This window comes from Pectinophora gossypiella, chromosome 2 (genome assembly GCF_024362695.1).
Source record: "Pectinophora gossypiella chromosome 2, ilPecGoss1.1, whole genome shotgun sequence".
Classification (NCBI taxonomy): domain Eukaryota; kingdom Metazoa; phylum Arthropoda; class Insecta; order Lepidoptera; family Gelechiidae; genus Pectinophora; species Pectinophora gossypiella.
In genome coordinates, this window is record NC_065405.1 from 14390043 (window position 1) to 14416700 (window position 26658).

Here is a 26658-nt window from a genome sequence, read left to right on the forward strand (position 1 = left end):
CGAGTTATGGTTAATAACGCCCATCGCTACTAGAAAACCGAAATGTCAAAATTTCCTCGTCCTCCCCCTCCCGCACACACCTCAAAATTCCATTTTCGATACGAAATTGGACAAAATTGAAACAAATGAAGTTTTTCAACGGAGAATAGACGATGCAAACACTTTTAATTAAGTTGAAAGTGTTAATTTGACATGACTAATTAGCGGGCACGTGTTTGTTTTCAAATACTCTGAAGAAATCGTTCGGTCAGCATGTTCAAGAGTCGGGGTGATATTGTTTATAAATGTACGGTGCGACTTTTGGAGGATACTGAGATATTAGAATGTGAATTCCATGTGAGTACTAGGCTCTATATATTATTGTTTTATCATTTTCATTAATTGCTAACCGGCTGTTACAATACACTAATTTCACTATCTGCTACTTTGTGATTTATCCAATAAGAATAATGAAAAAGAAATATTGTTTTTATTTATGTGATGTTTTAACTTAAAAATCTCTAGTAAATAAAATTCTACATTATGTTCCTCTTGCTGTGCGTATGGGCAGTATTGGCTAGCTAAGCAAATTTTACTATTTATTTTATTATTTAAAAATTACATGATTATGTTTTTTTTTTAATATTTTGTAAACACACATGCTATACAATTAAGAGGCCTGTTTTTACAATGAGTCAGCAGCCTACTATATTTTTGGGGCATTCTAAATTTGTTTTTTTTTTTAACATTGTTTTATTTTTCTTTCAGCCAAGTTACAAGGGCAAGTACCTCTTGGAGCATGTGTGCCAGCAGCTTAATCTCACTGAGACTGACTACTTTGGGCTTCGATATGTTGACGCAGGAGGGCAGAGGGTAAGACATTATTTGGTGATATTTTGAAAATTTTAGTTGCAGCATTGTTACACTAAAATATATCTTCCACATATTGAAATAGCAAAACCAATGTTAGCTTTTCAATATTTTTGATAAACAATATAATGTTTTCACAGTTCACAAAAGCACTTTTAGAAACAAGCAATATATATCAACACCATTGAAAGTGTTGAGTGAAGTCTATATAATTCCACTCAGATTGTTTTTATTTCTTAAAATCAAATATTTGGCACCTTTATATTGCAAAAATTTAGATAGATATAGATCTTTATAATGAAAGCAAGATAAAATATCACTTTTATAACAATGAAATAACTAAAACTTTAATATATTTTTTTAAGAAAATAAAGATCCGTGTCCGTATCCGCGGATCTTTACACTAAATATCCGTATTCAGATCCGTATCCGTGGATATACATTTTTAACGATCCGGCACATCACTAATCTGAGCCCACTAACACAATATAATAATATCTTAATAACTACATATTGGAAATATATACATAAGATCACTCCTATTTCTTTTTGGGGTAGGCAGAGTCCACAGAATTCTACTTACAATACTACCACTTACTTGATATTGAACATTATAGAATTTTAAAGGCATTATTCTCAGGCATTCAGGTTTGTTTCGGAATTAATTTATCAATAATAATTAAGGGCATTGAACATTTCACTATGGAGGCTGGCATAGCCTGGTGGCGCCACCTAGCGGATTTTTCAAAACTGCGGCGCACGATGAAACCTGTGCATATCGATAGGGGGTACTTTTCTGCACAAAAAAGCTTTAATGAACCTGTGCTCTAAAGCGTCACGTTTTCAAGATATTTAGCTTGAAAGTTCCGAAAAGTGTTGTATGAACAAATCGATTTTACTTTTATATGCAATTGGAATATAGTGACTAAGTGATTATGCATGGAATATTAGTGTTTAATATACCGTATATTTACTTTATTGAAAAATTAATAAATAGAAAATAGATAAAATAAATATCTATAACTTACTTATATGTGTAACTTAAAAGAAATCCAGAAACGAGTCGTGAGATGTACAGCTCATGACTTATTCTCGTGGTAATCACGCTCAAAGTTATTTGCTATGATTGTCTAACAATTTCACACTTTTTGAGTTTTTATGTTTATTCAATGAAAGGCAGCTTAAATGTCTAATCACAGTGAAAGCAGGTGGGGTGTGAAAATTCGCTTTTAGGACTAGTTTACAGCAGTGTATGGAACATAACTAGTTCGTATAGACACACCAATGGGGTGTGTGCCTTCAATGCAACGGGACCTTAAGCTGTTTAGTTCATAACAATCATATTACATGAACACATTGTTCAATTATTCATCGATTTTCTTAGTTGTGTTTTTATAAGTATGAAATAAAACATCGTAAAAGTAGTCATATAGTTATTTATATTTTGCTTCAAAATGTAATCAATACTAATTGTTATTGAATACATACAGTGTATATACTTATAACAAATAGGCTTTTTTATACAAATTCGTACCTATTAGGATAATGAATATCAGTCTTCTTGAATAATCAATCTTCTTCTTCATCAGAAATAATAACTTGATCTAAAAAGGCAGCAGGGGGTTGAATTTCTTGGTGCCGAGCCCATCCCATATACCAAACTATGCACATGACATGAGCACAGCACCCGAGTGTCCGTTTTCCAACTATACAGCTGCAATAGTGACCGACAAGTTTATTTCTGTTTTTCAAACTATTATTTAGCAAGATATATACAAAATAAATTCTGTTGCTCTGGTGCCTCGAGAGTATTTTAGCTCTTGTCAGCCAAGGATCACAAACTACTATGTTGTATTGATTTAAATTATAGTCAACTTCAAAATCTTCATACACTTCAATGAAAAACGTTCCGTTTTCTTTTAGGTGTTCGCCATAGTAGTTTCTTGCCTGCGTCACTTGATACGGCCCCAGAGACATTATCAACAGATCCTCATATGATAAGATGGGAAACTGTTGAAAGCCTTCACTTGAGTTTATAGCTTGGAAAGCGGCTCTGCGTTGATTTAAATTGTTTTGTATTACAAACTCGCACAGATAGTTTGGGGCGTCGTGCTTAAGGTATATATCGTTGATTATTTCATTTACGAGTGGGTGATCTGTCACCCGTTTTCCGAAGGCATTTATTAGGGCGCAAGCAATCCTCACTTCCTCTTTCAAATGTGGCATATTCGGTATTGCGTAGTTAGCTGGAAACGATAAGAATACTGTTCCATCAATAATGAAGTAAGTACGTCACATTTAGACTGCGTTTCCACCAGTAACATGCTAGATGCTACGTTGCATACCCTACAATCGGGTTCATTGTGCCGATCAGAATCAGACCCAATTATCTGATTGGTGGATATTAAACCTAGCAACGTAGCACATGTCAGATGAAAAAACAGCCTTACCGTTGTGCTTGCATTAATATGAACTGATTACTCTCTACTGTTACAAAAAAATGCAAATATCATTTATTATACATAATTAAGTGGTAATAGTTGGCTATAAAATCTATTGAAAGCGTAAGTCTGGTACACAAGTGATACGCTTGGCGTAAGAGCTATCTCTGGCTAATTATAATAGAGATAAGTTGACGACTTTCTGTTAAAAATGTTTTGCGTTGATTACACTTTGTCTAAGACGCTACATAATGAGAGCTTCGATAAAGTAGGATATATTATATCCATACACGAATTTTTTTCATATGACATTTCGATTATGAAAAGCACGATTGAGAAACGAGCCGAATAATAATTATACATTGTCATTTTATGTATTATACTGACCAGGGACTATAATATAGATACCAGATACACTGCATACTGAGATTTTTATTTTTTGCAATGTTCAAATAAGATTACTTAGCTCTCGATCGTCAAATAAGTGGCGAGCATAATTCAGGATGTTGGGGTGCCTAGCAATATAATCTTCAGTTGTCAAGTAAGACTGTATAGGACGCCGAGATCTTCGGCGTGGGCCACGAACAGTGCTTACACCACAACAAAAAACATTGCCTGGCACCAACATGACTGGACATCTTGCCAAGACAACAACAACAAATTCAACAATAACACTAACAAAGTCAACAAAAATACTAACAAACTCAAGAGGAATATTAACAAACTCAACAGTGGTAACAAATACAACAGAATGAACAGGATAGAGTCTCAGAACAGAGAAAAGCGCGTGCGCACGTTGAAGATGAAAGTGGCAAACTGACTGAAAGTTCACCCGGCTGCCAATCGTCCTATTGTATTTATTGCATGATGTTGTCTCACTCACACTTATTGTATGGCTATTCGCTATCCTTGTTGATTCCGCCGAAATAATAGAAATTCGTGCAACTTTAAACAAAGGACCTCCATTTTCGTAGTTCCTGGAATTAAACGAGAAAGCAAAATGGCAGTTAATAAGTACACCATTTTGTTTCTCTTACACAGATTTCTTAAACTTCGAGAATTCTGCTTTTTAACGAGTACTAATGATGCCGCACTAAACGCATTGCGTATATAAAAATGTAAACTTTATTTTATATTTCATTAGATCCTGTCGTTGTGTCAAGTAAAATCAAGTTAAGGAGTAAATGACGCCTATATCATACATAACACAAACTGATAAACTCAGTTTGCAATTAGTAACCTTAGATAAGGTGTGCACAGTTAAGTACTTACCTATGTACTTCCTATATAATGTAGCAAAGACAAAAACCATTAATGTTGTTGCAAGTATTTATTAATTTCATTTTTTCAATAAGATAAATTGTTGTATATTAAATAATGTTTCATGTATAATCAATCACTTTGTCACTATATTACGATTGTATATAGATAAAGAGTAAAATCGATTTGTCCATACGACACTTTTCGTAACTTTCAAGCTAGATATCTTGAAAACGTGACACTTTAGAGCATAGGTTCATTAAAGCTTTTTTGTTCAGACAAGTGTCCCCTATCGATTTGCACAGGTTTCATCGTGCGCCGCAGTTTTAAAAAATCCGCTAGGTGGCGCCACTGAGATATGCCAGAAAGGTTCATAGCCCTTTATCAATATAGGTATTCAAACCTGAAACCTTGAGAGTTGTTGCCATTAGACTTATAAAAAACTTTCATTTATCTGCTAAGTTTCTGGTGATAATGGCACGTTAAACTTTTTATTGTACTTGTTAATACAGATAATTATGACAAAAATGAAAATATGTACAAAAGGTAGAAAACGTAAAAGATGAAAATATGTACAGGGGCCTGTAACCTGGAACCTGCCAGAGGGCAGCAGTAACTGTCAGTACTATTCAGTGACAGGAGGTCTAGTACGGCTTTGAAATAGACTACTCTGGGCGCCATCACACTCGCGTCAGATAGAGTACTGCTGGGAGGAAGGCAAGAGGGTAACCGCTGCCCTATTTTTCCCTTAAATCTTACATGGAGAATGCTACACCAACAAGAGTGTGGCTCTTAAATTAGTGATGTCAAAAGGTTATCTCTGCCAGCCAACCCTGCTTGGAGTGAGAATGTACAACAATACTTTTGAACTAAAAATATAACAATACTGTTTAATGTTATTCCATGCATTTGCATTTAAATATTCCTTGCATATTGCGATCTGACGTGGGTTCTCATTTACATTACAAAAATAATATTTGCGTAACAAAAATCACATACCTATTAGCAATATGGTGAATATGTTTTGTATAAAACTTTGTTTCTTTTTCAGCACTGGCTACATATGGCAAAGTTAATACTAAAGCAGGTGAAAGGTAAGTAATTCACAGGTTTTCTTTTAAATATAATGATTACTCAAACTCAATAAATAAAAATATCACTTTGAATCGTCAATTTTTACTTAACTAATTTTTATTTTGTCGGAAGTCTCAGTGTAACCGTGGAGAAGTAGCTACAAAAAGAACCTCAGCATGGAGCCCTAGACAACAGAACTTAAAATATTGAATATGATTTCAATAATTTAGCTGTCTAATATTATTTCTCAAGTGGTTACATATAATAACTTTTTTATTAAAGAAACATAAACAGCCTATACAGGGTGTTAGTGACATCGTAACGAAAACTTTGAGGGATGATTCAGACCATGATTCTGAGTTGATATCAAGTGGAATTTTCTGTCACAAAAGCATGGAATGGATTTTTTTTTTATAAAAAAACACTAAAATTTTCATGAATTTTCGAACAGGAAAATCCACTTTATATCAACTCAGAAACATGGTCTGAATCATCCCATTCAGTATTTGTTACGATGTCACTAACACCCTATCTACTTGTATGTACTTGTACAGGGTGTAAGTGACATTGTAACAAATACTGAGGGGGATGATTCAGCTCATTATTCTGAGTTAATATCAAGTGGAATTTTTAATCGCAAAAGTATAGAAGTGAAAATAATTTAAAAAAAAATGAATATGGCGACGGAAAATTTCACTTGATATTAACTCAGAATCACAGTCTGAATCATCCCCCTTAGTATTCGTAACGATGTCACTAACACCCTGTATTATGTCCCATTGCAGGACACAGACCTCCCCTCTATCAACCAGAGGGGGTAGACTACAAGACAGTCTTTTTCATTTAGACATTTGTTGCAGATGCGTCACCGATCCTGTTCAGTTTCCGTGTGAAGTTCTACCCTCCGAACCCGCTGCTGTTGAAGGAGGATACAACGAGGTTCCAGATATATTTGCAGCTGAAGCGAGACCTGCTGCACGGCCGGCTTTACTGCACCGCCAACGAAGCAGCCATGCTGGGAGCGCTAATTATACAGAGTAAGAAGATACAAATATACAATAAGTTCAGGGGAATTAAAAAAGGCCACAATGCAGCAATTCATCTCAAAAAGCAATATTGCTATTTGACATTTGTTTGGCCTTTGATATTGGTTTCATACAAGACCAATAACCTGCCCCAGGGGGGACAGAGTCATCTTCTGTGCCCTTCACTGGGACAATTCCTTTTCGGCGCGTTCTTCCCGCAAGCGTGGGCGCCTCATACTTCACTAGGTCGGAGTAAAATGGTGGTTGAGTTCAGACAGGGACTCAGACCGACGGGGTATATCGAAGACCTCAACGGTTGCAGAGGCGGAGGTAGGAGCCATCGGAATGGCAATGAAGGACGGAAGGGGCAAGTCACAGGGACTGTAACCTGACAGAGGGCAGCAGTCAGTACTATAGGAGGACAGGCGTCCTAGTACGGCTTTGAAATAGAATAATCTGGGCGCCATGCCACTCGCGTCAGACAGAGCACTGCGGGGCGTAAGGCAAGAGGGAAACCACTGCCCTATTTTTCCCTAAAAAGTAGCATGGAGAATGCTACACCGAGAAGATAGTGGCTCTTAAATTATTGATGACATTTGTTGATATTGCACTTAATTTTATATGCGTAAATGTCAAAATGCATTATTTTATCTCTGATGGGTTTGCTCTTGGCCTCAGACTCGCCCGAAGGCATTGACGAGGCCTTAGATGGAGCTCGCTCGCCCAGAAGGTGCCTGTTTACTCTGGCCTTGAAAGCACCCCGGGAATGTTATTAGTTTAGGTGGATTGGTGGCCTTTTTAGACCCTTATGACATCCGAATCTGTGACAGCCCTATTCGGCGAACGAGTGACTTATATCATAGCGTCATGGGCTCTAAACCACTGTATTCGACTTTATGGTTTGACTTCACCCTTCTGGGTCTTACTTTAGTCTTAAATGGTCGTAAAACTAAGGAGTAAGGGGGACACCGTGGACAGTCTAGGTATTTCGCTGGCAATGGCGCGTTAAGGCTTCAGCACACCAAGCGGGACAGTAGCAGCGCTGTTTGAATGCGGGCCCGCGCAAGTTGTAATGTAAGAAACTCTTTGAACTGCGTTACACCAAATTTTAACGCGGGCCCGCGTTCGTAATGCTCCGCGCCGCGCCGCTCTGCAGTCCGTGACGTTCGACATGTTGGAGCCTACTACTACCTCCCGTCACAGTGAACGCGGTTTAAACGCGGTCCAGCGTTGCAACTGCTTTGAAACTGCCGCTGCGTTCAGTGTGCCGACTCCCGCGCTGCTACTGACCTGCTCTGCTTCTGACCCGCGTTTGGTTTACCGAAGCCTTAAAACCGGCACAGCACAGAGGGTATGAGTGAGGTTTTTGTACGGAGTGTGTTCAGTCATGAGCAATTTTATGTATCCACTTTAGAACCCTGTCGCACTATCATATTTGACATATAATGACACTTACGGTTTAATTTGTCAAAAAAGTTATTGTGACATGGTTTCAAAGTGTATACATATTAGTACTCGTGACCGTTCATTAGTGTTGAGTTTACCGTCATTGATAATATTTCTAGTTGAACTCGGTGACTACGACCCGAACATCCACGTCGGGAACTACGTGACAGAAATGAGGCTGTTGCTAAGACAAACCGACGCCATCGAAGCCAGAATACAGGTGACAACACTTGTGTAAATATCATTAGATCGAAATCGAAGTAGATTAAAAAGAAGATGTTGACGTAAGTACAGGGCAATACTGATTATACATACTACTTGTTACTAATTGCTAAGCTATTTATTGGAAGGCATAAAAAGGTTTTAATAAAACCATAACAAATTATTAGTTCTGAATTCAAATTAACGTGTGTCAAAATTTGAATTTAGAACTAAATAAATTATTGTTGTTTTGTTCACATAGGAATCTTTAGTAAATCAATAGGTGAGTATTTAGTTCCAAATTCAAATTTTGATACTTTAATTAATTAAAGGGAGGCATGTGGCTTGTGGATCCAGCACAGGCCTAAACCAATGATTGCCGAATTTGTTTTCGAATTCATGTTTGGATCATAAATTAGTATCACGTGTTCAGCGGTGAAGGAAAATATCGTGAGGAAACCCACATTCCGGGAGATGTGGGTACTCAGTTCATCTTGCGATGGATGTTCGTCGCCTACCCCAATTGAGTTGTATCCTAGGTCTAAGATAAATTATGAAGTCTATTTAACTTATTTATAAATTTTAATTAAGAAAAACGTTAGTTTTCGTTGTCTTTACAGTGTGCTTTTTCATGCAATTCCGTGTTTAGACGTTTGGTAACAAGTTACTGATTTGACTAGTTGGAAGCTAGGTTATTAGGATGTAGTCGTAAGCTTATGTTATGTGTTCCCAGGAATTGCACAGAGAGCCAGTAGAAGGCACGCCGGGCGGCAGCGGTGGCGTCAAGGGCATGTCCACACAGGAAGCTGAACGCACGTTCCTCAAGATTGCCTGCCAATTGGACACGTACGGCGTCGATCCACATCCCGTCAAGGTATTGCTCTTATGGTTTATTTACTACCGAAACAGATTTATGACAAGCAAATAATAAAAAAATATATATACATACATAAACTCACTCCTATATCCACTATATGCCAACAACGCATCCTTTCTTATTTCGGCCACACGATGCGCAGAGGTGATGACAGTTTAGAGAAACTGATTGTGGTTGGGAACACTGAAGGCAAAACATCGCGTGGTCGTTCACCGACTAGATGGACTGATCAAGTGAAAGACTCGTCGTCATCCAAGTTCTACACAGTAGTAAGTTAGGTGCTGGACAGGAACCGGTGGAGGCAGATCATCCGCTCCAGGTGGAACCCTGATGCTGACCACGATCCTCAGATATGAGGGACCCACCAAGAGAGACATATCCACCAGGGTAATTCAAATTCAAAAATATCTTTATTCAGTAGGTAACATAGTTACACTTTGAATCGTCAATTTTTACATAACGAACGTCTCATCCGCCTAAAACTACTGCAGCAGCAACTATGGAATTGTAAGCAGAGACTATGGAATTCCATTTAGCTTCGATCCAGACTCGGACACACTTCTCTTGTTTAACAATATCCCGTTCTGCTATTGGAGCAGGACCATCGGGGCAACCAGCTGTACCTGGGCATCAACCACGGCGGCATCCTCACCTTCCAGGGTGGGCGGAAGACGCACCACTTCAAGTGGAACGAGGTTCACAAGATCAACTTCGAGGGGCGAATGTTTATTGTGCACCTCAACTATCCTGAGGTAAGGGTCATATATATCTGGTTTTTGTTGGTTTTGTCGACTCCTATATTGAGATGGGTGTTCTTATCCACAAAAAAAGACAAACCCTTTACATCCATATTCTAAGATGTTAACTCGTTTCCACCACTCAACTCGACCAATACCGTCTTCACCATAAGGGCACACGGGGCCCGTGCCCAGGGCCCCCATTCTCGCGGGGCCCCGAAGGATCCACAATTTCTCTCACACACTTATTCTCAAAACATTTTTGTCGGGCACATTACACTTTTTTCAGAAATCAGGAATCTTATCAGAACGTTAGATTTAACTCGAGTTAAATCTCGAGTAAACTCGAGATAAGGTTGAGGCGACGTCTAAGAATTCCTATTTTGAACTGAGCTCGAAGACCTATCTTCTTTGGGGAGGGAATCGAGGAAGGTTCCGAGTGAACATTCTAGAATACGAGTTCAGACCATCTAATTTTATTTTCAGTTATACCTGTCATCTTCCTATCCGCCGAAAAGGAAAGAGACGGGTAATCGACAGGCATAAAATGTATGGAACAAACGTCAATTTTAGCTAGAAATTTAAAAATCCCTCCCAAAATTTTATATTGGTCAATAACGCGACAGAATTAAATTGACAGCAAACGTCTAACGTAGCGAGATGTCTATTTTATTCGCCTGGATGATTAATTCATTTCATAATTAACATGTTTCCAATCATCCGTCCCTTTGCTTTTCGGAGGATTAGAAAATGACGGGTATAACTTTAAATAAAATTAGGAAGTGTCTGCAGGAATCAGGGCCATCATCATCATCATCAGCCGTACGACGCCCACTGCTGGGCATAGGCCTCCCCCAAGGATCTCCACGACGATCGGTCCTGCGGTGCCCGCATCCAGCGGATTCCCGCGACCTTCACCAGATCGTCGGTCCACCTTGTAGCGGGCCTACCCACTGAGCATCGTCCGACACGCGGCCGCCACTCCAGAACCTTTCCGCCCCATCGGCCATCGGTTCTCCTCGCCATGTGTCCTGCCCACTGCCACTTCAGCTTTGCAATTCTCCGAGCTATGTCGGTGACTTTAGTTCTCCTGCGGATCTCCTCATTTCTGATTCGATCAAGCAGGGCCATTGTTTTGCTTTTGCATTGTTGTATACTTAATTATATCTAATAAAATATGTGTGTCTCTTTTAATCCAAGTATCTTTGCCTCATATATGTTAAACAGTAAGGAATTTGTTTCAGAAAAAGCACACAGTAGGTTTTAAGTGTCCGACGGGCGCCGCGTGTCGACACGTGTGGTGTTGCGCCATCGAGCAGATGCTGTTCTTCACGTGAGTAATATCACTTATTACGTTTCTCCAGACATACTTTTATACATTGCTTCTATGCTGTTCTGGGAGCAAATTAAATACAGAACACGTTCAGCTGCTTGTATTCCCGGGCATGTCGTAAAAACCGACAGAGGAATTGTGTCCTCTAACATGATGGACTAATGTTAACGGCGATGGGCTGGTCCCTTATCACCATAAGGTTTATCATATCCAGTTGTATAACATTTTAAATTATAAATAATTTATATTTTAAGTAATAATTTATATTGGTTACGTAATTCTTATATGCTTTCTTTTATTATATCCCGATCGAATGTGCCCATTACGCCTCCCTCATTCAGCGCTTATCGCTATCGACCCACTAGGGTCGATTAATTCTTTCAAATATTTTTCCTCTCAGACGACGCCCTGAGCCGAGGTTCGCGCCCAACTGGGCACCCTCAGGCCTGTTGTCTTAAACGTTGTACCGGGTGAGAGCCTTCAGCGCTCCCCATTTGTCCGGCCAAGTAGTTAATGCCATCTGCGGCAAATCTACAATAAGTCACGACAAAAAAAAAAAAAAAAAAAAATACGCTCGCAACGAGGGGAATACGGCGAATATTAATTCTATTTAATAATATTTTAATTCCTAAGCACTTCTCCCCAGGCTCCCGTCATCGTCAGACGCGTGCGTGTACTCCGGCGGCGGGCTGTTCTCATGGGGCACCAAGTTCAAGTACGTGGGCCGCACTGAAAGAGAGATCCTCGAGAGGGACGGCCTACTGGCGCCTCGGGATGGTCATGTATGTATTGTATTGTACCTATTTATCTACTAACTACAGGCATAATGAGCAGTTTATGGGTCAACTATACGAAAAACTGCTATAGCAATCTACGCGTGCAGTATAACAATGCTTTCAGGATGCTGATGGGGTTGCCACGATTTTGCAGTGCGTCCAGTATGTTCGCTAGTGCACATACTGATGACTTCTACGCCATCAGAAGGAAGAAAGTAGCCTCTTTATTGAATAGAGTGAGGTTTAGCCATAGTGGCATCCTGAGGGGTATGGGTGATAGGTATGAGTGTCCTATAATTAGGCAATGGATGTCTGTTCTGGTTGGACCTAATAAGGATTCAACTAGAATAAACCATAAATATGTATACTTTTAAAAATTTAATTTAAATACAATTGTTTAATTTGATACTAACTTACTTTTAAGGTTTTCTACTAACACATGTATGGATGAAAGTCTGAAATAAAAATGTTTTATTTTTATTTTTTTTTATTTTATTTATAATAATACGATCTATTGACAGTTTTTTCGATCTAGACCTGTTTTGTTCTAAAGTATCCATGATGCGACAAAAAATTGCGAAAAGTTTCTTTAAAAAAATAAATAAAAATAAAATATTTTTTATTACGGGTAACTTGGACTCAGGTTGTTAGTAACAATGATTCTTTGAGACAAGTGATTTATTAGCCCTATTTCGGGAACGTCATATATTTGTACCTACTTTACTTAATTCTTAATTTTTATGATTGTAAAAGGGTAAATGACTTAGCCACTATTAGGTGGAGATTGTAATTAGCCTTTAGTTACATACATAGTTACATTTAAGCTTAATTCTTTGTTTGTTCAAATGCTATTCTACGATAGTCACTTTTTTATTATTATAATGGCCCCGATTCCTGCAGACACCGCCTAATTTTATTTTAAGTTATATCCGTCATTTTCATATCCGTCGAAAAGGAAAGGGACGGATGATTCACAGCTCTTAATTTTAGGAAGAATGGGTAAATGAATGAATAACCCGGGCGAATCAAACGGTACGTCGCTGGTATGCAATCCGTTTGACGTGCTGTCTACTTAACTGTGTCGGGTTATTGACATGGTAAAATTTTTAGACGGTTAGTTTAGATTTGTGCTTAAAATTGACGTGTGTTCCATAAATTTTATGCTTGTCGATTACCCGTCCCTTTCCTTTTCGGCGGATAAGAAAATGACAGATATAACTTAAAATAAAATTAGATGGTATTTACAGGAATTAGCACCAATATGATGTTATTAGTAATCCTGTTTGTCAAGGAGGAGGGGTCCAGCGCAACCGGTGGCAAGCGGAAAGCGTCCAGCGTTCCCGCCACACCTTCCACGCCTATGACTGGAGATTTCGGTTAGTTTTCACACATTTTAGTAGTATATACAAAATCCTATAACTTTTACAACATATGCACATCATCATCAGCCCATTAACGTCCCCACTGCTGGGGCACGAGCCTTCCCTATGGATGGATCCCTATCCATGGTGTATGAAAATCAGGTATACTCAATCCTATGACAAGCCGTCATTGCTAGCCCTTTGATGACGTAAGTGTTACCATTACATTGGTATCTCCAACATTCCAAGGACGTAATTTTATTATCAAAAATTAAGTGAATTACTGACTAATGTTTTTAATTACTATTACTTGTCACATATATAAAAATCATTAAAACTGTAAGTAAATATTTTACTAAAACTTCAAAATTTCCTTGCAAAGTAAATATAAAAACAATAATTTATTATTTATTAAAAAAATGTAATTTATTATTTACGAAATGGCAACCCAGGGTGGGATGGCGTCTGCTGGGCTAACCTTGAAATGTTAGCTGTCACTTTTGAGCATACCTGGTTTTCTTATACCATGATTATAAGTACATAACATAACAAATACTTAATTGCACAAACAGGAAAAAACAAAATACAAAACAAAAGAGAAAAATAATTAGTACAATAGGCGGCCTTATTGCTAAGTAGCAATCTCTTCCAGGCAACCTTTAAGTATAGGAGATATTGAATATTATGTAATATAGCGGGATAGTGCAGCATGGGAATACTTGTACATATAAAAATAAATACACTTTCGACTACATAAAGTACATAATAATAATACACATAATTATAATTGTTATAATAAATAAATATCACTACTTAAACTACTACATATACTATGGAAGAAAAGGAGTAGATAGATTATGAAGTACGTTTCCATAAGTACGTACTTTACTTGCAGGCTACAGCAGTCTACCCCGTTCGACGCACAGCGCGCCGCTAGAGGAGAGCGGCATAATCCCAAGCAACGAAGCTTGCAACGGCGGCTGTCTGTTGAGCGGGCCTGCCGTCGACATCGCGCTCGCTTGTGATCACGTGCGCCCGGAAGACCCTAAGCCAGGTTCGACTTCAGGGTTACACCAAATCTCCTTACTCTTACTAGGGGACAGGTTAGGATTTTAATAAGGGCCCTCACGGGGCATTGCAGGCTTAATAAGCACCTACACAGAATGGAGCTGACCGAGTCCCCTTTATGCAGATTCTTCTTAAGGGAGGATGAGACGCCACTACATCTGCTGTGCAGCTGTGAGGCTCTCATACATAGTAGAAGCCGTACACTTGGGGGCCACATAATGGACCCCCGGGAAGTCATGGAGCTTTCTCCCAAAAAGACGTTGGATCTCTTCGAACAGATCGGTCTGGAGGAGGATTTTTAAATGTAGGGATTTAGGTCACAATAGATCTGACAAGGTGGCAGTGATCTCGCGGGCTGTATCAGTTCGGCCTTCAAAATTCTCTAATAATATATACCAAATCTCTCAGCACTTCAACCACTTTTCTATGCTTTTATCCTTCTCTGTTACTCATCATCATCTTCCTAGCGTTATCCTGGTTTCACGGGGTCCGCTTATCTAACCTGAAGATTTGACAGGTCCGGTTTTTACTTCCAACCCGCGAAATGAAAGCCCGCCCGATACATAATTATAATCGTTTATTTGCTCTTGAGAAGGGTTCTTATATGTTAATAAACCTAAAACAATGGATAATATTAAAAAAAATGAAATATTTACCTGTTTGGACACCTCAGTAATTTGTAACAAGATGAAAATGACGATTCATAATTTTGCCAATCGTTGGTTGCTAAGTGTAAATTTGCGAATTGTTTTTTGCTCAAACGACCTGATCCCGTGTGTACCCTACACCACATCTTTACTTACCATCAGGTGAGATTGTGGTCCAACGCAAACTTAATTTATTTTTTCTTTTTGGCAAGAAGCTAATAAAAGTGATAAATTATTACATCGTCACTGGAAAGGCAAAATTACATAAGCGCCAAAATATCCTAAAATAGTAGTCCATCTATTGCTAGACATAGAACTTGAAAAAACAATGTAAACTTACGTTGACGTCATCTAAATTGGATAAATGGGTAAAAAGTTATGATAAAAAACCAATAAAATACATACATACATTTTGGCGCTTACGTAATTTTGCCTTTTCAGTGACGATATTATTCTCTTACAGTTATGGTCTCACCGGAATATAACCCGCGCGACTCCTTCGAGCATTCTTCGACGGAGTCCGGGGCCACGACCCACACGCTGCACCCCCACGAGGAGTGGTCCCGCGCGCCCCCCGCGCCCCCTCCGGCCCTACAACCGCCCCCGAGGCCCTTCAGCCTACTACGAGCGTTTGTACCCTCCTTCATATTCGTTTGGCTCTCTCTAGCACTCCTAACACTCCTAGTCTTCGAAACAGACTGGCCTCCTCTAAGGTCTTTAAAACGGAAACCAGAGCTAGTATCCCTCAGACATCACTACTACGCACCCCTAAAGGAGTATCTCAAGAAAAAGGTCATAGAACTCTTCTGATTCCGAATGATGAGTAAACGGTTCAAAGTTTGATACGGGGTTCGGTACAAATTGCAAACATCGAATTTGAATTAAATAATTGTTAATTTAAAAGTAGATTCTTTGTTAAGAATGTGATTCAAACGAAGGTAATAAAATGTAGTAATACAAAGCGAGATTTAAAATATTCAAAATTCCACTAAAACGAAAATTTTACGATGACAAAACTCTTACTTGTCGTTTCATTACGATAAAAAAATATTGATTTGTCGAATGCGAATCATACACCAATAAAAATGATAACCTCATATCATAAAGTATTCAAATCCACTTTGCGATTTGTCCGTGTTTTGTATCAAATTTTATAAAAAGCAGTACTGAAGAACTAAGATTTAAGTAGTATATCTCATACAAATCAACTAGACACCACACCTTACTAGTATGCAACTCCCTAGTCGCGAGGGGTCTAGTTAATTTGCTTGGGTTATAAGTATAGGTCGGTAATTTCGTGCTGTATTTACCTAAACAGTCCATAATGTAGAGTTGTGACTATCGTTCAATGTCTTTGCTGATTTTTTAAAATGCCAATAATTTAATCTTCATCTGAACATTAAAATACTTCCTTAACATAGCTGGATGTTTTACATAACTGTTACTTAAATATGTTATTGATGCGATATAGCTTTGAAATAACCAGAAATTTATTCAATTGCAAAGGACGATTAAAATGATTGCTATTGTAAAGCGGTGAATGGTATTATCAACTCTATATTATATACTACCATCAAGTTTAGGTAAATAAGCCACCGATTTTCCGAGCTATAGTTATAAGTTCGATATGATGCGTCTTTACGCAGTGCCAAGTTCAGAGGAGCTTGCTTGAGCCGGTGTCTATTTTACAATAAAAAAAGAAAAATCTTTTTAGTGTACTAATGTTATAGAAATACATACTATAACAGTGTGTTTACTTAAAGATGGAAATGTGACATTTGACAAAGTGACAGACTAAGAATATGTTACGCGAAGACGAACTCATTATATGAAAACTGTGTATCGAGCATGCGCCCGAATGAAGTCCCGCGGATTTGAATTGAACTAATTGACAACTCATAATAATTCTATGAAAATACTGCGACACTAGCGCTGTGGCCGCGGGACTTCTTTCGTGGCGTGGACTATAGCGTATTCACAATTTCGCATGTTGCGAGATTACGTAGGTCTTAACTCGCGCTTTGATATTTACTCGTTCTACTCGCGCCGTTAGTGTGAATAAGTGAATAGAGATAAATATTGGAAGAAGAAGGAGAAATACAACTAACAAGATATTATTAAGCATTTTTAATCTTTCAATATACGCACTGTTTCAAATTCTGATTTCATACTAGCTGAATCCCTTTCAAACATGTCCATTTAAATATTTGAACATATCTAAATCTTCTCTACTCTATGCACCTATTACATTAGTACACTAAAATCTGTTAAATAATATGATAATATCTAAACTCCCGATGCTGGCTCTCGCCGACTAAATAATAGTGTCAAAATCTTTTCGGACACGTTTTACTGTTAGCGGTAGCATTTGTATAGATAAATGTCTAGCATTTCTCTATAGAGAGACTACTATGTAAAAAGGAATTCTAATATTAGGTCACGCTACGCTTTGTACAGTACAATTAATTTGTAAGCATCTTTTATTCGGCGCACAAACTTGTGATAGCACTTTCAAGGCTTCGGTACACCAAAAGCATAACAGAACGGGTCCGCGCTGCAAACCGCGTTCGGGGTGTAAAAATACCACATTTGAGCAATTCATCAAAAAAAGCAATATTGTAATTTGACATTTGCGCATATAAAAGTAAGTGCGCAGTGTCAACAATGCCTTTTCACATTTGTTTCTCGTGCAATATTCTCCCACAGCGATGTTTCTGTAATATTTGTCTGAAATCGTTTATTTTACGCATACATTACAAACACACACACACACATACACTTATTACATATATACTACATAAACTTTTAAGTACATGCTTATTTTCTACATTTATTTTTACGTATTAATTCATTGATTTTTTGACGAACTGCACTGCCACTGCTTTTGATGTGGAAGGAATATTACGCATAGAACGTAAATCCGCTCCCCACCAGCGGCTGAGCTAGGTTTACCTCACCCACCTCGGTCTTACTTTAGTCTTCAATCGTATGGGGTCAGACGTCCCACACACAGATGCGCGTGTACGATAACGTCAATGTGTAGTGTCTGTGTAAAACTAGGTGTTTTGTATGAAGTGCCCGGGGTGTGGCACTTCATGTATAGTTTCTTGTATTAAGTACAGCCATGAGAAATATAATGTACCCACTTTAGGACTCTGTCGCACTAACATATTTGACATTTAGTAAGACTTACAGTTCAATTTGTCATAAAAGTTAATGTGACATGGTACCAAAGTGTAAACATATTAATGCTCGTGACCGTACATCATGTGCAGACGCACATTCAAACTGCGTTGATTTGCTTTTGGTATGCCGAAGACTTTAGTCTGTGTCTTTTTATTTTAGTATTTAAAGTATCCGCACAGTAAAGCAATCTTTATTAGCACGTTACACTCTAAGAAGAGGTTGTTGTAAAAGAAAAAAAAGAAAAAATGGAGTTAGACTTATTATTAAATGTTACAAAGGTTTTTCCAACAACTGTTAAAACAACTCCCTTTAGTTTTTTTGTAACAACACAGGTTTGTTTGATAACTGTTTGATAGATCATCGTCCAGAAGACAGACAGACACATACAGATAGAGACAGAAGGTCTACTCCTTACAAAAATCTCATTCCTACCATGCGCCGCGTTACTGCGTAAGTGCGAGCGAGACAGACAGTTCGCGTCCTCTCCCCCTTACTCCTAAGAGGCTTACGACCATTTAAGACTAAAGTAAGACCCAGCGGGGATGAGGTAAATCTAGCTCGGCGCCCGTTAGGAATTGGAGCGGGGCGGAGATTTACCGTTCTATACGTAGTATTCTTCTTTATTCTATGCTATCCATAGAGCATTGTGGACACGGAATAGAAGAAAGCGGTTGGAAGGGCCAAGTGAGCGCGAAAAGCGCGCCATACTTGGTACAACTATGAGCAAATAGTTCATACTTCAACTTTGGACTCCACTCTTCCGCAAACTTTGCGACGTACGGAGCACCGCGATAGTACATTAAAATGTCGCCTTGTGCATTATAACCTGCAGGCCAAAAAAACAAAATTCGACTATCATTAAAGTCCCTCCTTATCACAGGAAAGCTTAAATGATCGGCTATTTATCAAAAAAATACTCCTGTATGCAGTATCTTACGAAAAGTAAAGATAATATTGCAGCCTATCACAGTGTAGTAAAGTGGCTATGGAATTTGAGAAGCAGTAGAGCTATCGTAGTTATCTGTTTGCAGGAGTAGTAGTAAAAGGGAGTGGGGTTTAACCGGCGACAGCGGTTCTCATACAAAATGCGCAATATGGCCTTTTTATCTTCTTTCTCCGTCTTTGTGGACGTCTGGCGGACTGTGCTATCAGACAGAGTGATAAAACAGGTCCTAAACCTCGCGGTGTTTATTTTTTTAAAGTACAGAGCTTTATTAATGTCAAGATGGCATTCTTCACTAACTCGCACATTCCTGTATAGTCTTCCAACTATTATTTCTACAAGCTTTTATTTATTAGATTATCTTAAGAGTGACACGATGCATTTATTTATATTTATTATTATATAATTATATTATAAGAGCACAAAAATGTTTCTTTATAAAGTTCTCTTGCAAAAGATTTATGATAACGCTTGTTGTATATGGAGCTGGGAAAGTGGGATGAGCGGTCTAGGGCGCGGCAGTTCGTAATTGGTAATAATTTACTCGTCAGAAACGTGCTACTGTACAGTGCGATGTGATAAAATGCGGTGCAATGTGGTACTATTCGGTGTAATTTGGTACATCATCATCATCATCAGCCCATTAACGTCCCCACTGCTGGGGCACGGGCCTTCCCTATGGATGGATAGGGAGATCGGGCCTTAAACCATCACGCGGGCCCAGTGCGGATTGATGGTTATTAACGACTGCTAATGCAGCCGGGACCAACGGCTTAACGTGCCTTCCGAAGCACGGAGGAGCTCGAGATGAAAACTTTTTTTTTTGGTCACCCATCCTATGACCGGCCTCTGCGAAAGTTGCTTTACTTCAACAATCGCAGACCGAGCGCGTTAACCGCTGCGCCACCAATTTGGTACAATTTGATACAATGTGATACAATGCAGTGCAATGTGGGTGCGGTTTTATATAAAATCCCGCAACGAAAAATTCCTATTTGTACGGCCAAGTAGTTAATGTTATCAGTAATATCACGTCAAAAAAAAAATGCCCGTTAGCCCCGCTTTCCAAGTTCAGTGTGCATCTATCTTAAATTAGGTAGTTTCCAATCAGCTGATAGAAATAATTAAGTAATATTTCGCCATGGCACCTTACAAACGAACTTTTGTATATTTAGATTACAATGTCAATGCAAAAGTGCCATAAGGATTTTACAAGTAAACTAGTCATTTTAGAAATTATCCATTAATTAAAAAATCTATTGAAGCAACTATTAGTTGTATTTTACAAGTCTTAAATGGTAACATTGAACATAATATTGAAATGGTAACTTGTAAAAGTTGTAAATTACGTAATAAAAACAATTATTGTATACTAGCGCCAGCGTTACGTACAAAATAGGACTAACGGAATAAATAAGTTCGTTGTCAGTTATCTATGTTTTTTTAATACAACAAAATGTATGAGAGTATAATGTGATGGACAAGGATAGAAACGTAATTCTTCAGTATATCCTATCTTGTCATTCGCTGTTCAATATAAATCTATGTGATCAGCCAATCAGAGAGCGGCTACATCGCGTGATAACAAGGACCTGTTATTGGTCGAATCATATTTATTGTTTAAAAATCGAAGTGCATTGTTGTATTAGAATTTTTGACATGTATTATCGAATGAAACTTTTTGCATTTATTTAATGAAATGAAATTGATTTGTTTAATATTATATGAGCACAAATAATATTTATACTATTTTTAGATTTAGAATTACTTTTTAGTGCTTAAGTTAATACTTTTTAAGGAATTGCTAATAGCCAGAAAAGTGATACATTTAAAAAGTAATTGAAATGAAAGATCTGTTTTATGCCTATTCTTAGCAAAGAAATTGTTATATAAAGTTATTTTTATCAGCAAAATTATGTTTCTACATATATTGAATCTCTTATTTTATTCCTATTTGTTAAGCTTATTGCATTGTTAATTTATTATTAAGGAATATTATTTTATCGGAAGCGGTAAGCAGTACTTTTATATTATTTTAGTTAAATACAGCAATTGTTAATGCCTTATTAGGAGTGTGAAGTAGGTTAAGAAAAGCCTTGCTAATAAATGTTAGGTAACCATTTCTCATTTGGATTAAAAAAAATACATTTTATTTTAGTGTTATTGTTATATTAAATGTACGGATAAATGAAGAATCTTTGAAATGACGTCGGTTATGTACCTGAAAACTTGTACTTAAATGAAATAAAATCTTCATGTCTTGATAATAAAATATATATCAGTCACAGTTAATAATAAAACAGTAATTTTGGGTTGAAGTTCATCTGGCAGCATCGCATCGCACTTTCCTATGCTTATATACTTTTCTGTGGCTCAGAACCGTCATTTGCTAGAGAGATTTTAGCGGCAGAATCGACAACGCCAGTGGGTTTAGCACCGTAAGCGCGCGACTCTTTCTCGCCTCGACATACGTCACCCGTCACTCTCTCACAGTACTGCACAGGAAGAGACAGACGATCTCTGTCGCGGCGAGAAAGAGTCGTGTGCTTACGGTGCTAGGCCCGCTGAGCGTGTGTTCGCATGTTTAAGCAGGTGATAGCGTGATGTCAGATGTGGTAAACCTTTCGGCGATTAGCGTCCACAATTGAAAATTACCATTTCTAAAAAAAGACCACTTCTTAAAATGACTTTCTCCTAAAATAATAGCAGCCTTTTGGTCCCCTTGCTCTCAGTAACGTCTTTTCCCATCTACACATTTTACAAAAGTTAGCATACTTGTTTACCTGAGCTTATTCATGACTTTTACTCATTATCACCAACGATAAATTTAACTTATTTTTGTACTTATCTCATTTACGTATCAAGAAATGTAGAGAACATAATTATAATATTCTTCATTTTTTAGTAAGGCACTAGTTAAGACGCTTCTTTCTGCCTAGTCAACCACATTCTTCATACTATGTAATTTTAGATGTAACCTGAACACAATGAAATAAGGTATGAAAAAAGAAATGTGTGATGTTTATACCCTTTAAAACGTAGTGTGATTAGAATTACATAGCACGAAAGAGACGAGAGTTATGTGACTCTATATATTACCCTTTTGAAGGGTATAATAAATATTCGCAAACTTAAACTATATTCTGCACGGTTACGCTATCCCGCATGGCGCGATAACTGTGGCGGGCTTCAAAAAATACTAAGTACGACGTGTATCTATTTATTTGCGACTATTGGTTTAAAGTTTAAACCCCAGGTAGTTATCGTACCGCTCGCGAAAGCGCAACCCGTGCAAACTCTACAGATTAAAAAAAAATTCTTTCATCCAGTAACTCTTTCGTTCTCAAAAATATTTCCTTTTAGGTACCTTATTTTATTTTTGATTAGTTTATTTGTGTGTCTTTTACCCGCTGCCCAGCAAAGACAGGATACTCGTATGGATCTGATTCTTCGCGAATAACTAGATATTTTCTTTCATTGTGCTCAGGAGTCCTGCGTCAGGACGTAACGTAGTAAGTACCTGCTAAGATGAAGATGTAAAATCGTGTCGATTAAAATATTTTTACAAGACGCTAATCCATTTTAAGGATCCTATTTCATTGCCGACGGTCTACCGTCACTTATTAACCAGAGTATATTTTTTTGTATCCCTAAATCTAAACTTTATTCATTATGAATTTATGACTCAACTTTTTAAGGAATCCTATAAAATATCGAATGTGTCTAAGCGGAACTTTTTTAGCTGAAATACTTTTGTGATTGATATAGTCAAAATAAAAATGAGTTACATGTTATTGCAAGTAGTGTGGTAGAATCAGGAATTTGCAGCAATAAAGTTTGTGTTACGTTTTATTCGATTAAATCACTAGATTGTCGTGGGTCTAGTGCACGCAATGTGTTATTAGTGTAGTGTTTCTATGAAGCTGCGACACTACTTGTATATATTCAATGTGATGTAAGTAGCGGAATATTAAACCGAGGTTCTAAAATATTATCTATACAGTCATGAGCAATACCATGTACCCACTTAAGAACCTTGTCGCGCTATCATATTTGATACTTAATGAGACTTACGGTTTCATTTGTCAAAAAAGTTAATGTGACATGGTTTCAAAGTGTATACATACCTATTAGTACTCGTGACCGTAGACAAAAATATATATTATAACATTAACAGCCTGTTACAATTTAAAACAGACGGTGTCGAATATTGAATTGTTTTTTTTTTGTGTTAATAATTAAGTATCATATACGAGTACTTACCTTGAAACGCGGGTCATGCGTTCGCCTCGTCTTGAGTGCTCGAATGATAAAAGCATCGGTTTCAATATTCACGCTCCGTGGACCAACGCTTTCATTTTGTAATTTATCTCTGGCATGTCTATTCCAGTGGTGTCTATACAGATACGCTATCGCGCACGGCGCGAAGTATATCACGGCCTTCAACTAGATGTACGCGTTTATCTTAGTACACGTGGGATGCGTCTGTTGGTTAAATCGCGCGGATATTTATCGCGTCGCGCATGTTAGGGTGATCCGTGCAGACCTAGCAGATTTTGAAAAATTGTACTTAGCATACTAGACATTGCTTGCAAAACGAACTTTATCAAAATCTTTGTGTAGTATTCGTTTTCTAATGTTGGACATGCCAATGTGGCTTATGTTATTTTCCAAGCTGTTTGACCATCAAGTAGAGTAAGTTTGTACTTTAGTCTACTAAGCCTGAGCGGTAACTGCAAATAGATATTTAAATTATACGGAAGCCAAACTTCGCCATAAGTTGAACAGAATTCGTAGTATTAAGTTGCCAAGTTAACAGAGAGCACACAAATGTCTCGAAGGATTTGTATCATATTCATTCAAAAATCAATTTTCTTCTAAATCTAATGCTTGATGAAATGCAGTGGTTCTCTGTTAAATTGTCAATTGTATACTAAACTCCATTTATAAATGCTATTTAATAAAATAATTAGCTAAGAGATTAGCTTTTATTTAAGGTTTTGAAAAAATCTTAGAGGTTTTAATAAAACATCCTGCCGAAAACGATTTCGTCGTTTTATTATTAAAAATACTTCCAAAATAAGCAACAAACAAATAACAATGTAAACGAACATTTGTGATGCTCTAATTGTATTAGACTCGGACACTGCAACGATTCCATATAGTAAGTATAATTCATATTGTTTTAAAGAATTAATTTATATTAACCTTGTATTTATTCTGTAATATTGTTTCAGAATCTCACTGAATAAATTATATACTTTGAACTAAACATTATGAGCCACATTGACTCCTTCCATTATTATCATTATGGCACTAGTTATGTTACAAAATAAGTATGCATAATCGCTGTCTTGCATTAGCATTAAAATGATTATTTATTTACTTTTAAAAGTAGTTTAAAAATGTAATATATTTAATATAAACCAACATTCCATTATCCTCGATTAAGATAGCCGTTAAAAACAATATTAAAATACATCGATTACAGTGTTTCGAAATACAAAGCAGCGAAATAAACACAAAATGATCACAAATATAAATTCAGATTCACCCTTATCATCACGTAAATTATACATCCGTTTGAGCTATAAACGATATAACTAAATTCCATATCCACCCATAATATATGTAGGACTTACACTAAGCGTAATTATAACGAAATATAACCTAGCTCGCCTCTACAAGTTAGTACAGAATGTGCTCGAACGCTGATGATATGGTTTCTAACAAAATTGTGTACTAACGTGAGGGTCGCCGAGAGTTGCCGTTTAAGTATGATCGAATGACAGCCCGCGGCGAGGCACAAGCGTGCGGCGGCGATGGAGGCGCCGCGGTGGGCTCGCTAGCAGCAGTATTATTGTCCGGGGGTGGGCTCGCCGTGCTCACTCCACGATGGAGATCTGCGCGTGTCCGATGAGGCCGCGCTCGTCGGCCGGCTCGGCGGGGTCGGCGGACTCCAGGCGGAAGGTGACGGAGCGCGCCGCTTCGGGCGCGGGCCCGGCCGGCGGGGTGCTGGGGAACAGGTGCGCGTCCACGAGGCGCTGCAGCTCGCGCGCGATCACGCCCGCGTCTCGCGCGTCCACCAGCCCCGCGCCCACCAGCTCGGTGGCGATGCCGTCCGCAGAGTCCTTGCCGGGCGCGAACTCGAAGCGGATGTCGTTGAGCTCTTTGCGTGAGTTGCGCATGCGCAGCACGAGGTTGATTTGCGGCGCCTCGCCGGCGCCCAGCGAGCCGATGGTGAAGCCGGCGGCGCCGGGGGCCGCGGTGGAAGGCTCGTCGTCGCTGTCGCTGGACTCGGCCCGCGCCAGCGTGTTCATGGGCCGGTCGCGGTCGCGGCGCTCGGCGTCGTCGTCGGCGTCATCGTCCTCGTCGCTCTCCCACACCCACTCGCCGGTCTCCATGCGATGCAGGCGGCCCGACGTGCCCGGCTGCCGCTTACTCGCCTTGTGCACGCGCGTCTCCATGCTCGGCCCGATGGCCACCAGCGTCTGCTGCAGGTACTTCCTATCCTTCGCCTTCTTGAAGAACGAGTGCTTGAGCAGCTCGGGCGCGGAGGGTCGCTTCGTCGGGTCCTTCTGCAGGCACTCGGATATCATCTTCCGGAAGGTTTTCCCGTAGGCTTTGTACTGGTCCTTCTCCTCGGCGCCGGTGTCAAGCGTGGGTGGGTCGTTCTGCAGCGTCAGCATGAGCACCTTCATCGGCGGATACTTGTGATAGGGCGCAGTGCCGGTCGCCATCTCTATGGCGGTGATGCCGAACGACCAGATGTCAGCCTTGAAGTCGTAGCCGTGGTTCTGTTCCATTACTTCAGGAGCCATCCAGCAGGGCGTGCCGACGAACGTGTGCCGCACCTTCTGGCGAGAGAGGTCTCGACCGGTGGCGAGCCAGGCCGACACACCGAAGTCCGCGATCTGTACTGTCCCATCGTCTCCCAGCAAGATATTCCCGGCTTTAATATCCCTGTGTATCTGTCCGTTCTGGTGGAAATATTCCAAACCCTTCAACACTTCTTTCAGCACCGTCGCGATAGTGGCTTCATCGAAGACGCCGTGCTTGCAGTTGGATATCCTCATCTTATGCTTGATGATGTCCAACAGACTCCCGCCTTCGAGTAGCCTCAGTACCAACCACAGCTCCTCTTTGACGACGAAGCTGGTGTAGTAGGTCACGACATTCTCGTGGTTGCAACTGGACATAGCTTGGATCTCTTTGAGGAGTTCGTCCATAGAGGTGTTCCACTTCTCCAAATTGATGCGTTTGATGGCGCATTTCTCGTTCTTCGCGCGACAATACGCCGCGTGGACCACGGCCGTAGCACCAACGCCGATGACTTCCAACAACTCATAATCGTCCTGGCTGTTCGGCCAAGAGTGCCCGGTACCCGCCATACTTACACTTCTTATTAGCAACTTAATTCGTATCTAATAAGGC

At 39.0% G+C, this 26658-nt stretch overlaps 2 protein-coding genes across 4 annotated transcripts; one reads left to right on the forward strand and one right to left on the reverse strand.

The window, feature by feature from the left end:
• The first annotated feature begins 67 nt into the window (after positions 1 to 67).
• LOC126378318 (FERM domain-containing protein 5) lies at positions 68 to 24270 on the forward strand. Of its 3 annotated transcripts, none has more exons than XM_050026514.1 (12): positions 68 to 336; positions 748 to 852; positions 5602 to 5644; positions 6485 to 6661; positions 8215 to 8315; positions 9030 to 9170; positions 9770 to 9925; positions 11155 to 11243; positions 11890 to 12025; positions 13311 to 13395; positions 14276 to 14434; positions 15559 to 24270. In XM_050026514.1, the coding sequence occupies exons 1-12, from the start codon at positions 253 to 255 to the stop codon at positions 15903 to 15905; spliced, it is 1623 nt and encodes a 540-aa protein (XP_049882471.1). In that variant the 5' UTR covers positions 68 to 252; the 3' UTR covers positions 15906 to 24270. The 3 variants fall into 3 exon arrangements, with proteins under 3 accessions (XP_049882471.1, XP_049882492.1, XP_049882481.1); XM_050026535.1 differs by having other exon boundaries at positions 13314 to 13395; XM_050026524.1 differs by having other exon boundaries at positions 9773 to 9925.
• LOC126378349 (serine/threonine-protein kinase OSR1-like) lies at positions 24266 to 26615 on the reverse strand. The gene has a single exon (XM_050026617.1). It carries the CDS (start codon positions 26613 to 26615, stop codon positions 25110 to 25112), a length of 1506 nt encoding a protein of 501 aa, XP_049882574.1. The 3' UTR covers positions 24266 to 25109.
• Between the last annotated feature and the right edge of the window lie 43 nt (positions 26616 to 26658).

Excerpts from the sequence above, each read along its gene's own strand:
- LOC126378318 (XM_050026514.1), top strand. The coding sequence starts at position 253 with ATGTTCAAGAGTCGGGGTGATATTGTTTATAAATGTACGGTGCGACTT. Across the intron at positions 6,662-8,214 it reads GGGAGCGCTAATTATACAGA|TTGAACTCGGTGACTACGAC; the intron begins GTAAGAAGATAC and ends TAATATTTCTAG. Across the intron at positions 9,171-9,769 it reads TCGATCCACATCCCGTCAAG|CAGGACCATCGGGGCAACCA; the intron begins GTATTGCTCTTA and ends CTGCTATTGGAG.
- LOC126378349 (XM_050026617.1), bottom strand. The coding sequence starts at position 26,615 with ATGGCGGGTACCGGGCACTCTTGGCCGAACAGCCAGGACGATTATGAG.